Source organism: Rosa chinensis, chromosome 5 (assembly GCF_002994745.2).
Source record: "Rosa chinensis cultivar Old Blush chromosome 5, RchiOBHm-V2, whole genome shotgun sequence".
In the NCBI taxonomy this organism is placed as follows: domain Eukaryota; kingdom Viridiplantae; phylum Streptophyta; class Magnoliopsida; order Rosales; family Rosaceae; genus Rosa; species Rosa chinensis.
In genome coordinates this window covers 31492430-31507944 of record NC_037092.1, presented here as the reverse complement: position 1 = coordinate 31507944, position 15515 = coordinate 31492430, and the positions used below count along the sequence as shown (strand labels likewise).

At 34.2% G+C, this 15515-nt stretch overlaps 2 protein-coding genes across 2 annotated transcripts; one reads left to right on the top strand and one right to left on the bottom strand.

Annotated features, from left to right (window-relative positions):
- Positions 1-7641: 7641 nt before the first annotated feature.
- On the top strand, positions 7642-11542 carry LOC112165200 (probable U3 small nucleolar RNA-associated protein 11). Its single transcript, XM_024301642.2, has 10 exons — positions 7642-7855; positions 8309-8401; positions 8501-8591; positions 8712-8803; positions 8889-8982; positions 9069-9148; positions 9868-9951; positions 10912-11011; positions 11090-11186; positions 11272-11542. The coding sequence occupies exons 2-9, from the start codon at positions 8346-8348 to the stop codon at positions 11180-11182; spliced, it is 690 nt and encodes a 229-aa protein (XP_024157410.1). The 5' UTR covers positions 7642-7855; positions 8309-8345; the 3' UTR covers positions 11183-11186; positions 11272-11542.
- A 430-nt stretch (positions 11543-11972) lies between these two features.
- LOC112165201 (probable histone H2A.2) lies at positions 11973-13425 on the bottom strand. The gene is made up of 2 exons (XM_024301645.2): positions 13142-13425; positions 11973-12491 (listed from the first exon to the last, which is right to left on the bottom strand). Exons 1-2 carry the CDS (start codon positions 13328-13330, stop codon positions 12276-12278), a joined length of 405 nt encoding a protein of 134 aa, XP_024157413.1. The 5' UTR covers positions 13331-13425; the 3' UTR covers positions 11973-12275.
- Between the last annotated feature and the right edge of the window lie 2090 nt (positions 13426-15515).

The window sequence follows — 15515 nt, the reverse complement described above, 5'->3', positions numbered from 1 at the left end:
AAAAAAAAAAACACATGGTGGTGAAGCCACAGTCACATACAATTATACAAACTAGTCTGCATGTGTAAGAAAAATTTTAATTGTAAAAAAAAAAAAAAGTTATCTGTAAAAGAAAATAGATTTAGTGGGTAGTTATTGCAGAGAGAAAATAGTGGGAGAGAAAATGGGAAGAAAAATTTTAATTGTAAAAAAAAAAAAGTTATCTGCAAAAGAAAATAGATTTAGTGGGTAGTTATTGCATAGAGAAAATAGTGGGTGAGAAAATGGGAGATTGTGGGATAATTTCTTTTCAATTTTCTTAATAAAATCTATTTTATAATTGTCCTATTTACTCTTGTGATTTAATTTGTTGTCAAAGTTTTTTAATCTTTTAGGGTTAAATCTGTCAAAATTTTCAGTTTTGGCTAACAAAGCCTCTTCTCTTAATAATAGTATAGATAAGTAAATAACTACTAATAGTTATTGTAGACGGTGGTCAGCAGGTTCGAGCCGAAAACAATTTTTTTTTTATTTTTTGTTGCAGAAAACTGTTTCATCTTTTTAGTTGTTGGACTTCCAGAAAAAACAAATGCTAGAGGTTTGTGTTTAAAATTTCTTTTATAATAAGCATTAAAACTTCTAATTCAATAAAAAAAATTAAAATGTGTAAAAAAAATTATAACCATAAAAAATATATTTAATTTCAATAGCGGACGACCATAAACTCTAATTACACATAAAACTGAAATGTTCGTAACCTCTCACTCGCAACTTAATTAAGAAGTGGTGTTAACTCAGTGATTAGAGCACCCACTATCTATGTACGAAGTCATGGGTTCGAGTCACCATGGGGGTATGAGTGAAGTCCTTTGATCCTCTTTTTTTCAAAGTAGAAATAAAATAAAAAATAATATAAAAAAAACTTATCTTTTCGATCAGTCAGCTCTTATTCTTTCGTGGGTATGAGCAATATATCCAAATGTAGAAGTTTTGGGAAATTTATCTATTCGTGATTCAACTCCCCTTAAAGAAGTAGAAACCACTTTATTTAATGTCAAAATGACGACAGTCGGGTTAATTTTTTTACACAGTACCAAATAATACACTATAAATAGATGAATAATGTCAAACTGATCAATTTCAAATTTCAATTATTTAGATCACACAGAATGCTTACATGCCTACTAATGTAGTTTAACTTATTTATTAGTTACATGTAGAAGTATACCTTCCATGACAAACAAGGTAGATCAAATATAATTTATCAAATTCGTCCGTTAGATATGATCATGACATAAAGATATGGTTATGGTCAGAATTTCAATTTTTTTCGTCGTAGTTTGGATCTCGATATACGTGGTCAACCTTAAACCTTAAATACACAAAAAAACTAAAATGCTCATTACTGCTCACTCGCAACTTATTTTTTCGATCTGTCAGCTCTTACACTCTCGTGGGTATGAGCTATATAACCTAATGTAAAAATTTTAGAAAATTTATCTCTTCATGATTAAGCTCCTCTTAGGGAAGTAGAAGCATATAAAGGGTTGACTGCTTTATTTAATGTCAAAATGACGACAGATCGGGTTAATTTTTTTACACAGTACCTAATAATACACTATAAATAGATGAATAATGTCAAATTGATCGATTTTCAATTTCAATTATTTAGATCGCACAAAATGCTTACATGCCCACTAATGTAGATTTATTTATTAGTTACATGTAGAAGTATACCTTCCATGACAAACAAGGTGGATGAAATATAAATTATCAAATTCGACCGTTAGATATGATCATAGCATAAAGAAATAGTTGTGGTCAAAATTTCAATTTTTTTCGTCGTAATTTGGGTCTCGATCTACGTGGTCAACCTTAAACCCTAAATACACAAAAAACTAAAATGCTCATTACCGCTCACTCGCAACTTATTTTTTCGATCTGTCAGCTCTTACACTCTCATGGGTATGAGCTATATAACCTAAAGTAAAAATTTTAGAAAATTTATCTCTTCGGGATTAAGCTCCCCTTAGGGAAGTAGAAGCATATAAAGGGTTGACCGCTTTATTTAATGTCAAAATGACGACAGATCGGGTTATTTTTTTTACACAGTATCTAATAATACACTATAAATAGATGAATGATGTCAAACTGATCGATTTTCAATTTCAATTATTTAGATCGCACAAAATGCTTACATGCCCACTAATGTAAATTTATTCATTAGTTACATGTGAAGTATACCTTCCATGACAAACAAGGTGCATGAAATATAATTTATCAAATTCGACCGTTAGATATGATCACAGCATAAAGAAATAGTTGTCGTCAAAATTTCAATTTTTTTCGTCGTAGTTTGGGTCTCGATCTACGTGGTCAACCTTAAACCCTAAATACACAAAAAAACTAAAATGCTCATTACCGCTCACTCGCAACTTATTTTTTCGATCTGTCAGCTCTTACACTCTCGTGGGTATGAGCTATATAACCTAATGTAAAAATTTTAGAAAATTTATCTCTCCGTGATTAAGCTCCCCTTGGAGAAGTAGAAGCATATAAAGGGTTGACCGCTTTATTTAATGTCAAAATGACAACAGATCGGGTTAATTTTTTTACACAGTACCTAATAATACACGATACATAGATGAGTAATGTCAAATTGATCGATTTTCAATTTCAATTATTTAGATCGCACAAAATGCTTACATGCCCACTAACGTAGATTTATTTATTAGTTAGAAGTATACCTTCCATGACAACAAAGTGGATGAAATATAATTTATCAAATTCGACCATTAGATATGATCATGGCATAAAGAAATAGTTTTGGTCAAAATTTCAATTTTTTTCGTCGTAGTTTAGGTCTCGATCTACGTGACCACCTTAAACCCTAAATACACAAAAAACTAAAATGCTTATTACCGCTCACTCGCAACTTATTTTTTCGATCTGTCAGCTCTTACACTCTCGTGGGTATGAGCTATATAACCTAATGTAAAAACTTTAGAAAATTTATCTCTTCGTGATTAAGCTCCCCTTAGGGAAGTAGAAGTATATAAAGGGTTGACCGCTTTATTTAATGTCAAAATGACGACATATCGGGTTAAATTTTTTACACAGTACCTAATAATATATTATAAATTGATGGATAAGGTCAAACTGATCGATTTCCAATTTTGATTATTTATATCGCACAAAATGCTTACTTGCCCACTAAACTAATGTAGTTGACTTATGTAGAAGTATACTTTCCATGACAAACAAGGTGGATGAAATATAATTTATCAAATTCGACCGTTAGATATGATCATGGTATAAAGAAATGGTTATGGTCAAAATTTTAATTTTTTTCGTCGTACTTTGGGTCTCGATCTACGTGGTCAACCTTAAAGCCTAAATACACAAAAAACTAAAATGCTCATTACCGCTCACTCGCAACTTATTTTTTCGATCTGTCAGCTCTTACACTCTCGTGGGCATGAGCTATATAACTTAATGTAAAAATTTTAGAAAATTTATCTCTTCGTGATTAAGCTCCCCTTAGGAAAGTAGAAGCATATAAAGGGTTGACCGCTTTATTTAATGTCTAAATAACTACAGATCGGGTTAATTTTTTTACACAGTACCTAATAATACACTATAAATAGATGAATAATGTCAAACTGATCGATTTTCATTTTCAATTATTTAGATCGCACAAAATGCTTACATACCCACTAATGTAAATTTATTTATTAGTTACGTGTAAAGTATACCTTCCATGACAAACAAAATGGATGAAATATAATTTATCAAATTCGACCGTTAGATATGATCACAGCACAAAGAAATAGTTGTGGTCAAAATTTCAATTTTTTTCGTCGTAGTTTGGGTCTCGATCTACGTGGTCAACCTTAAACCCTAAATACACAAAAAACTAAAATGCTCATTACCTCTCACTCGCAACTTATTTTTTCGATCTGTCAGCTCTTACACTCTCGTGGGTATGAGGGACTATGAGCTATATAACCTAATGTAAGCATTTTAGAAAATTTATCTCTTCGTGATTAAGCTCCCCTTGGGGAAGTAGAAGCATATAAACAGTTGACCGCTTTATTTAATGTCAAAATGACCACAGATCGGGTTAATTTTTTTACACAGTACATAATAATACACGATACATAGATGAGTAATGTCAAATTGATCGATTTTCAATTTCAATTATTTAGATCGCACAAAATGGTTACATGCCCACTAACGTAGATTTATTTATTAGTTAGAAGTATACCTTCCATGACAACAAGGTGGATGAAATATAATTTCGACCGTTAGATATGATCATGGCATAAAGAAATAGTTTTGGTCAAAATTTCAATTTTTTTCGTTGTAGTTTGGGTCTCGATCTACGTGGTCAACCTTAAACCCTAAATACACAAAAAAAATAAAATGCTCATTACCGCTCACTCGCAACTTATTTTTTCGATCTATCAGCTCTTACACTCTCGTGGGTATGAGCTATATAACCTAATGTAAAAACTTTAGAAAATTTATCTCTTCATGATTAAGCTCCCCTTAGGGAAGTAGAAGTATATAAAGGGTTGACCGCTTTATTTAATGTCAAAATGACGACATATCGGGTTAAATTTTTTACACAGTACCTAATAATATATTATAAATAGATGGATAAGGTCAAACTGATCGATTTCCAATTTTGATTATTTATATAACACAAAATGCTTACTTGCCCACTAAACTAATGTAGTTACTTATGTAGAAGTATACTTTCCATGACAAACAAGGTGGATGAAATATAATTTATCAAATTCGACCGTTAGATATGATCATGGTATAAAGAAATGGTTATGGTCAAAATTTTAATTTTTTTCGTCGTACTTTGGGTCTCGATCTACGTGGTCAACCTTAAAGCTTAAATACACAAAAAACTAAAATGCTCATTACCGCTCACTCGCAACTTATTTTTTCGATCTGTCAGCTCTCACACTCTCGTGGGTATGAGCTATATAACCTAATGTTAAAATTTTAGAAAATTTATTTCTTCATGATTAAGCTCCCCTTAGGGAAGTAGAAGCATATAAGGGGTTCACCGTTTTATTTAATGTCGAAATGACGACGGATCGGGTTAATTTTTTTATACAGTACCTAATAAAATATTATAAATAGATGGATAATGGCAAACTGATCGATTTTCAATTTCGATTATTTATATCGCACAAAATGCTTACATGCCCACTAATGTAGTCAACTATTACTTACATGTAGAAGTATACCTTCCATGACAAACAAGGTGGATGAAACATAATTTAGCAAATTCGACCGTTAGATATGATCAAGACATGAAGAAATGGTTACGGTCAAAATTTCAATTTTTTTCGTTGTAATTTGGGTCTCAATCTACGTGGTCAACCTTAAACCCTAAATACACATAAAACTAAAATGCTCACTCGCAACTTATTTTTTCGATCTGTCAACTCTTACACTCTCGTGGGTATGAGCTATATAACCTAATGTTAAAATTTTGAAAAATTTATCTCTTCGTGATTAAGCTCCTCTTAGGGAAGTAGAAGCATATAAAGGGTTGACCGCTTTATTTCATGTCAAAATGACGAGAGATCGAGTTAGTTTTTCTACACAGTACCTAATAATACACTATAAATAGATGGATAATGTCAAACTGATCGATTTTCAATTTTGATTATTTAGATCGCACAAAATGCTTACATGCCTACTAATGTAGTTTTAACTTATTAGTTATATGTAGAAGTATACTTTCCATGACAAATATGGTGGACGAAATAGAATTTATAAAATTCGACCGTTAGATATTATCATGACAAAATGAAATGGTTATGATCAAAATTTCAATTTTTTTCGTCGTAGTTTGGATCCTGATTTACGTGGTCAACCACAAACCTTAAATACACCTAAAACTAAAATGCTCGTAACTACTTATGCACTTTTTCTTCTTCTTTTCGAGCTGTCAGATCTCACACTCTTGTGGATCTAAGCTATATCAACCAATGTAAAAAATTTGAAAATTTTATCTTCTCGTGGTTTCGCTCCTCTTAGATAAGTATAAGTGTATAAAAGGTTGACCGTTTTATTCGATGTTGAATGATGACGGAATGAGTTAATTTTTTATAGGATACCTATTAATACGTTATACGGTAATGTTACGATAAAATCCTTATGAATAGGTTATACATTAATGTCAAATTTATTAATTTTCAATTTTGATTATTTGGTTATACGTTATACGTTAGAAATTTTTTGGAGAGTATCCGTTAATAGGCACTCTACAAAAAATTGATTAATGGATCTCACAAAATCCTTATATGTCTGCTTATGTAGTATAACTTATTTATTAGTTTTATCAGATAGTATACTGTGAGCCCCGAAAAATATTTAAGAAGTGGTAATGCAATTACTCTAGATTGAGTTTACAATCACAGTAATTATAAAAGGTACTCAAGAATATTTTCATAAATTTTGACAAGATGAAATCCTCGATTTAAAAGTTTGATAATAAAATACACGACACGATGAGTTCGTGAAAATTTTTGAGAAATTTTTCGGATACCCAAGCTATTTATAGTGATTTTTTGAAGTGAAAAATCATTTCAGAAAACTAGAAAATATTGTGGTGCAATCTGAGCCATAAAATTACTCATCCCTTGATCTTAACCGTTGAAATTCATTTTAGGAAGGGGGTATTAAAGACTAGATGGGATCGTACGACCCAGTACAACCAAGAACCTTCGACAAGTTCGACTTGATCTCACGACCTGGCGACGCTGAAACTTGACCCGACCTCATCTCTCGATTCCGACCACCTCAGGTCGATGGACCAGTGGCGACTGAACCCTCTCGGCGGTGTGGTGCTAGCCATGACCTCAGATCATCCAATAGGCGATGGTACGACGTCGAGAAGCCGCTGCAACTCCGGCTATTTTCTAGCAATTTCCGGCGACTCTGGCAGCGGTTCAGCTTGCATGTTATAAGAAAGTTGGTCTACTCCTTGTCCTCTACACGTTTATGTAAGTAGTTCTTCGATTCGATTAAATTTTGGAGAAATTGTATTTTGGGTGCTTCGGATTTTTACTGTGATTTCGGTTCCCGGCAGAAATTCCGGACTCCTGACTCCTCTCCGGTAGGTATCCTGGTCCCTGAACTTGGAAGGAATGATAGGTCGAACCCAGATCGTTGGCTGAGCTGAGTTGATGATTTGTGCTGTGAGTTGCGTATTGATATTTGGTTGAATTCATAAACAAAGAATTCGTTATGTTTGGAAAAGGAGAGCAAAGGGAGAAGACCCACGAAGCCAATTACAAAGGTTTGGAGGAATTAGATGAGTCATGAGACCTTGGAAGAGGGGGAGGTGATTGAGGCAAAGAATCAGACCGTTTTTCCACATAGTTTCTGCGTAATTGTCTTTAAATGACCATTTCACCCCTCCGATGAGAGGGATGGCGCCGCAGTAAAGAATTTTTTACTCACTCTAACTACCTTGTCGTTTGTGAAATCTTTAGTGGCCATTTTGCCCCTCCGTTACCTTCCGTTTGGGGCGCACCCTACGTAGGGCGCATTCCAGAAATCACCAAATATTTCACCTCAAAGCGTATTTCTGTAATTTTATATAAGTAGTAGGTCTTTAGACAACCTGCGTACCGTCGAAGCCTTCTACGCTTTCCTCTCTGGTGTTAGTGGGATTAGGGTTTAAGGGTATCAAATTCCAAAACCTGTTTAATATTCTACAGGGTTTTACTCTCCTCACTTTCTTCTTCTTCTTCTTCTTCTTCCGCGCCATTCCGTCTTGGGTTTTCCTCGCGCTCTAAATTCACCATCCAATTCCATTGGCCTGCTAAGGAAGGAGACCTGGGTATTGTTGAATTTCTGCCTCACTTTCAATTTCGGATTGCTGATTATCGAAAATTTTCGACTTTAACTGTTCCCAAGTTAGGGTTTTTGTTCAATTTCATCGTTGTTGATTATAAACATTGATGCTTTGAACTTGCCAAAGAATTTATATTATCACATAGGATATCACTTGCATCAATTATGTGGCTCAATAATGAGGCTCAGCTGAGTTTTTTTTTTGCAAATTTTGAGTGATAGACAGGGGTGGTGAGTATGAAATTGAATGAAATGGAATGGGTTTTTGAAGTTGGATGGGGTATGGTAGATTCTCTACATGTGGGAAACTAGTAAATGTATCGAATTATTGTGAAGATGACTGCATATTTGCTGTCTCTGTAATTTTACGACTTAACAAGTTGTGAAAATTTGCAAGCTTGCGCACTAATTTGGAACCTCTTTTGCTACATTTTGGCAGTTAAAAGTTGTGGTGATCGTTTTTCATATTGTCAAACATGTCGTCTCTAAGGAATGCTGTTAGCAGACGTGCTCACAAGGAGCGATCTCAACCGTGAGTGACCGCATTTCTTTTGCTGTTAATAACTTTGAGATAATGTTGTTCTGCATGAGATGATGGGGTTATGGTTTGTTTGGTTTAAACTTTTGTCAGGGAATCGAGGAAAAAATTTGGGTTTCTTGAAAAGCACAAGGACTATGTTCAGCGTGCTAAGGTGTACCACAAAAAGGAGGAGACTTTACAGGTAAACTTATGATGAATGTGCTGCTTGTGTTTTGAATTTCTAATTTGTAATCAGGTGACTTAACTTCCACATTCTGTGTATGGCGTTCCTCACTGTTTCATCTGTATTTTCATGAAACAGATACTGAAGCAAAAAGCAAGATTTCGAAACCCAGATGAGTTTTACTTCAAGATGATTAACACCCGAACTGTTGATGGAGTCCATAAAATAGAGTAATATACCATTCTCATATAAGATGTCTTTATCATCTTTTGTTTTCTCAACTGCTATTCAAAAGACATAAGCTTGTTGCTACAGGGGTCAGGCTAACAAGTACACTCCAGAAGAGCTCTTGCTTATGAAGACCCAGGATATTGGATATGTACTGCAGAAAGTACAGAGTGAGAAAAAGGTTGTCAATACTTTTATCAAGAAGCTATTCATCAAGTTGTTTTATGAGTTGAACCAGTTGGTAATAATTCTCATGTTTCATTGCAGAAAATTGAAAAGATGACTGCAACTCTGCATTCACTTGATAATCGGCCTTCAAGCAGACACGTATACTTTGCTGAAGACAGGTTTGAGCTTTCTGCTCAGCTTTTTTCTGAGAGAATTATAACTATTTCTGAGTTATTCTAGCTTGATTTGTTTAACTTTGTTTTCAAAGAAAACATGCAACCACACACAAACATATAAATAAGTATATATCTTTAATATCATTAACCCGAAAACTCATCGACAAACACAGCAAGGACAACAATAGTAAGTTGATAGATACGAGTACCCTACATGGAGTCGTGTAAACTATGGACAACTTAATGACTGTTTTAAGAATTTTTTCTTAGCCTGAAAAAGGGTAACAGTATAAAATAATAAGAATATAAGTTTCATCTTACAAAGCTGCCTACTGCTCTTTCTAGCCCATATAATTGTAGAAGTTGTCATATTAGTTACAAGTAGATTCTAAGTTAACAACAGGATTGTACTAGAGGATCCTTGTGGCAATTGACTAGGCTAAATTTTACATTGGTAATTGCTTATTGGGAAATGCTATTCTCCAGAACTCTTTTTCTTACTCTTTCTTGTAGTGTAAGATCCATATTATTGTGGGATACAAGTGAGACTCACTCCATGTGAGAGGCTTTCCTTGTTTCTCATAATTTCTGTTCCCTGCTTGTGTTCTTTCCATTTGATTTATTCTCTCTGGTGAACTTGGACAGAAATGTAACTTATTACTTTTTTTTCTTCAAAATATTGGTTATGTCTCTTACTTTTTTCTTTTATTTGTTTCTTGTAGGGAAGAGGCTAAAGAGCTTCGGTCACGTAGTTCAAGAGGGGAAATATTGCTCGGTTCTGAGAATATTCCAGATCGTATTAAAAGGTATAAACAAAACTTTTGTACCTTTTTAATGGACATAGATTGATGAGTTCTGTTTCTTATCAAAGTTGGCTTTTGGATTTTTTTCAATGTAATGAAGGATATATCTTATGGATTTTATACACTACAGTATTTTGGAAACAATTGCAAACTATTATGGTAGAATTTTGTAACTTTCTCTATCTAGGGATAACTATGCACTGTTGATGGGTCCTGCATCAACTGTGTGGTTTGCACTTGAAAGCATAAGAATACTTGGCCAGACAAACCCATCAGGGATTGATGTGTGAGATGTAAAATGTTTTATAACAGACGGAAGGATGAAAGGAAGACTAGTCTTTTAATTTTCAGTTTAGGGGTTGGAATATGGCTTTTGTAATGATATATCATTGTGATTTTTAAGTACGTCAACTGCCTAAGAGGGGTAATGAACTCTTATTGCAAGTTTATTTCATTAGTTGGACACTTTTAGCGTATTGTTTGTTGATAGGACGCACTGTAGTTCTGTTTTGTGAACCAAATCATCAATGGGACACAACATTTTTCTGTTATGGGCACCAAATCCCAGTATTTTGTGGGACTGCACTGCTTGGAATAGACTGGATTTTGGATCATCGAATTTTGAATTGACTCAATCTGAAGTCCAATAAATAAACTAGAACTTGATCCGAAGCCTACTATCAGGTGTTAGTTGACATTCTAGTTGAGAAAATTGGCCATGTGTGGCGCTCTCTGTTTAAGCTTCATTACATTGATTATCATTGTATCTCATGTTCTGACTGGATTTTCTAAGTTGAGAAATTTGTAGTATTCTTATTATTCTTCTTCCATACTACTTTCAACTGGTGAAATGATGCTTACTTCTTCCATCCAGTATATATATGTCCTGGGTTCCTGTTAGCCCAGTGATACATCATCACTAATTCCTTTCAGAGTCTCATATTTTTTGTGTTCAATGAGTAGGAAAACAGCGGCTTCATATAGGGAGCTTGAAGCAAGGAGAACGAGAGTCCAAGATCTGGAGAAAATATATATGGATATGGCAATGCAGAAGGAATTACAGGTAAGACATATAACCCCTTGGCTTGTGTCTTTTATTGTGCATTGAGTGTGTTAAAAAAAAATCATTTAAAATTAACAGAAAAAGGGGAAAAAACGCAAACTCCGTGAAGATGAGATGGTAAATCCAACATCCAAACCTGTATTCAAGTGGCGGGCAGAGCGAAAGCGTTGAAAAGGTGTGCTAATCGACTATTTTAGCTTTGTATGTGTCTTGATATTTTGGCATCCATCTCAGTTAAACATCATGTCTGTAATTTGCAGGAACTGATTTGTGGCCCTCAGAAAAAAGTATGGAGCTGATGAAATGTAACTGTCCAAGTTGTAAGAGCTACATGTAGAGATACTAAAGTATTACAGCAAGGAATATTAGAAATAATTCCAATATTTTTACTCGGCTAGTCCCGACATGGGGTTTATATCAAGTACTTTCCATGGGGCATTTTCAGATGTTATTTTAAACTTTTGTTGGCTGATATTTTAAGCCATAGAATTATGTTTTAATATAAATCTGTGTTGATCTGATCCTTGTTAACGGACTCACTGGTGTTAGATCATTTTTTTTCTTTTTTGGCGGAACATTGGCTTTTGATCATAGCCGAGTTTGGTGAAGTGCTTTGATTTTTATGCATATTATTGAACAGAGGCCAACTAAAAAGTAAAAACTAGCAGCTATATTTCGCTCTCAGTTTATGGCTTCTAGTTATATGCAACCACCATTCTGTTGCGGGCGGGAAAAGTGTATTTAAGATTGTAAAGTTTCATCCACAAATTCTTTCCATTTTTCTTATTACTAAAATAGACGGTTACCTACACAAGTAGGTAAGCATAACTGTCAAGTAAAATGCACAACATGCTCAACCATTCCATTGCTATTAAGTTCGTTATTGAAGCAGAGCTGATATCATAACCAAAAAATGTAGCTTGAAAATTATGAACTCCTTTATAGGCTTCCAACGGAAGAGTGAAAGATCAAAATGAGTAAACCAGATGATGAAGCATTTGTAGCAATGTCATTGACTATTACGGAACACATACAGACAAATAAGCAAAATGTAAAGAAGTTCCCACAATCCCTTCTATTAAGAAACTAGTAGAAGATGATTATATTCACAGAACACTACCTACAACCCTAACTCTACCCCCAAGCTACAACTCAAAGAACCAGAGACTCAATATTCTACTTGGACCTAGAGTAGAAAACTAAATCTGAAACAAAACACGTTTGACATCCTTAAGATGGGCATTTTTATCTTCAAATTGAAGAATCAGTCATCATCACCAGCTGCGGCCTTGGAGGAACCACCGGCCTTCTTTGGGAGCAGAAGGTTGTGGATGTTGGGCATGACACCACCATTTGCAATTGTGACATCTCCAAGAAGCTTGCTGAGCTCCTCATCATTTCGCACAGCCAGTTGAATGTGGCGTGGCACAATTCTAGTCTTCTTGTTGTCTCTTGCCGCATTACCAGCCAATTCCAGAACCTGTAAAACCAAAACAAACCACATTAATATCATTTCCTTATTTCACCAATAGAATCAAATAAAAATACAAACCACACAAAGCTCAACCAAAAAGAGCAAACTAAAGATCCCAAATTGGAAACACACAAGTCAAGATTGCATTAGCATTGATGCTGAAAGTGTAAACAATAGCCCTCATTATAATTCATACAGATAGAAAAGTTCATACATTCTGACAAATGTTACCTAAGAAAAAAAAATTCCCAAATTATTCAAATTTTTTTGATGCAGAACAATATCTCGAAAATGAGCACAAATAGAAATGCAATAAGATCTCAAATAATTTACGATAGAATAATTTAAAAAATAAAAAATTTCTTCCTTGAAATAATTATTTAGAAAAATAATGATATAAAAACAAAAGCTAGATCCAGGATCCAAATCTTAACCAGATTTCATCGCCACAACCTGTAAAGACAACAATTCACCACCTCTCCACAATTTTGACAACACTCAATTATCAATTTCCCAGCACATATAACCCAGACTCACGCAACAGAATTTATCCCCAATTCGAAACCCTAACCCTAGATTTACAAAAGACACAGATTCACATAAAACACGTCAACATAAATGGACAAACAGATAAAGAGCAAGAGAGCGGTATATACCTCAGCGGCTAGGTATTCAAGCACGGCGGCGAGGTAGACCGGAGCTCCGGCACCGACTCGCTCGGCGTACTTTCCTGCCTTCAAGAACCGAGCAATACGCCCCACGGGAAATTGAAGACCGGCCTTGCTGGACCGCGACGTGGCCTTCTTGGCCGCCCCAGATCCCAAAGCTTTGCCTCGACCCGCCATTAATGGACCGCCACAGAGAGATTAGAGAGAGAGAGAAGGAAGGAGAAGCAAATCGAGAGAAGCAATGGGTTTGGCTCGGTGCTATAGGGGAAAGACTGGGACGGTTTCTGGATATTTATATGGGTTGAGGTTTACTGTGAGCCAATAGGTTTGAGTGCGCGGATCGAAAGCCAGAGCCGTTGATTGGTGGGGGTGCGGACGGTGGAGATGAGAGGATTGGAGGAGTCTCGGTTGGATTGGATTGCTCAAGTGACGAAACTGCCCATGTGTTTTCTCTTTATTGACTTTGCGTTTTCCATTTTTGTGCCTGACTTTCTGTTTGGAGAAATTATCAGCAACTTCTGGAGCGTGGACCATTTTTCTTTGTGCCTCTTGGACGCAGCGCTGGGCCAGTGGTCTAGTTTTGAATTTGTAGAATTCGATCTAAGGTTGGTTTTTTTTTTTCTCTTCAATAACTGAGTAAATAGATCTTCATGATACGTCATGATCAAATGATTTAAAAGTTACGTAATTAATAACTTAGACGAGACACCTCATGAATTTAGTTTGAATAACGACATTCTACATACAAGGCCCAACGAATCCAAGTTTAGAGCGAATCTCAATAAGTGCTAGGAGTTTAACAAAGAATACTAGCGTGACAAATTTCAAGCGTCATCAATTATTCATTTAACATAAAACTGTCTTTGATGGTCAGACCCACTTGAAATCCATCTCGACCACCACCAAACTCCAACACTAACGTCATATAACGACACCAGATCTTCAAATAATTGACTTCAAAAGAAGTCGCCACCAAACCCAACTATTATATCAATCCAAAATCAAAAATATATCAAATCACCCCCACTTCCTCTAGATCATGATAAGCACACGACAGTGGTGCTACATGTCACAGAATATACACATTTCATTTACTTTTATTATAACACGCGTAAAAATGAAATAATATTTAGCTAAGAGTCGAATTAATTAGTTATTAGCCAAACTAACATTGTGGAGGTCATGCGTTTAAATCTTACTAACGTAAAGAATTGGTGGGTTAAGGATTAAAAAAAATAGAGATAGATTAGCTCCTGGGAGTGGTATTTTTTTCCCATGATGTTAGACTAGATCTCAAGTTCATTTATCTTCCTAATATGACCTAAAAAACTTTATCTTTTGGTCCCAGCATAGTTAGTAAAGTACGGGACATGCATTAACAAAAAAAAAAGAATTAATTTCAGTTTACCCCCCTGAGGTTTAGGGGTGTCATCATTTCATCCCATGTACTTTCAATTTTGAATTTTTACCTCCTAAACTTTCCAATTTCAATCAGCCGCGTCCAATTTCTACTATTCCGTCCAAATTGGAAGTTAAGTTTGACTTTTGAGGGCTAAAATGGTAATTTCAACATAAAATTTTTTTTAAAATAAATAAATAAATAAAAATAAAAAAAATTCTGTTTTTTTTTTTATTTTTTTATATTTTTTTTTTTCTGTTTCTTCGTTTATTTATTTATTTTTTATTTTTTTTTATATTATTTTGTCTTCAACCTATACACCACACGTTATAATAGATTTATAAAAATAAAAAAATACTCTAGGTAGTTGAAAGCCGCTCGCTGGTCTACGATATTTGTGACATATCTCCGATAAAGTGAAGAATTTAGGATATATCCCCAATAAAGTGAAGAAATATCTGTAAAAAAATAATTTTACACTTTATCTGTAAATAAATATCGGTAAAAAATGATTTTACAAAAATATTTTTTCACTTTATTAGGGATATATAGATATTTACAGATAAAGTGTAAAATCATTTTTTACAGATATTTCTTCACCTTATTGGGGATATATCATAAAATTCTTCAATTTATTGGAGATATATCACAAATATCGTAGACCAAAAATGATTTTACATAGATATTTCTTCACTTTATTGAGGATATACAGATATTTATTTACAGATAAAGTGTAAAATTATTTTTTACAAATATTTCTTCACTTTATTGGGGATATTTTCTAAAATTCTTCACTTTATTAGAGATATATCACAAATATCGTAGACCAGCGAGCGGCTTTCAACCACCTAGAGTATTTTTTTTGTTTTTATAAACCTATTATAACTTGTGGTGTATACGTTGAAGACAAAAAAAAAAAGAAAAGCGAAGAAACAGAAAAAAAAAAAAAAAAAAAAAACAGAA

Excerpts from the sequence above, each read along its gene's own strand:
- LOC112165200 (XM_024301642.2), top strand. The coding sequence starts at position 8,346 with ATGTCGTCTCTAAGGAATGCTGTTAGCAGACGTGCTCACAAGGAGCGA. Across the intron at positions 8,592-8,711 it reads AAAAGGAGGAGACTTTACAG|ATACTGAAGCAAAAAGCAAG; the intron begins GTAAACTTATGA and ends TTCATGAAACAG. Across the intron at positions 11,012-11,089 it reads CAATGCAGAAGGAATTACAG|AAAAAGGGGAAAAAACGCAA; the intron begins GTAAGACATATA and ends TAAAATTAACAG.
- LOC112165201 (XM_024301645.2), bottom strand. The coding sequence starts at position 13,330 with ATGGCGGGTCGAGGCAAAGCTTTGGGATCTGGGGCGGCCAAGAAGGCC. Across the intron at positions 12,492-13,141 it reads TTGAATACCTAGCCGCTGAG|GTTCTGGAATTGGCTGGTAA; the intron begins GTATATACCGCT and ends TTGGTTTTACAG.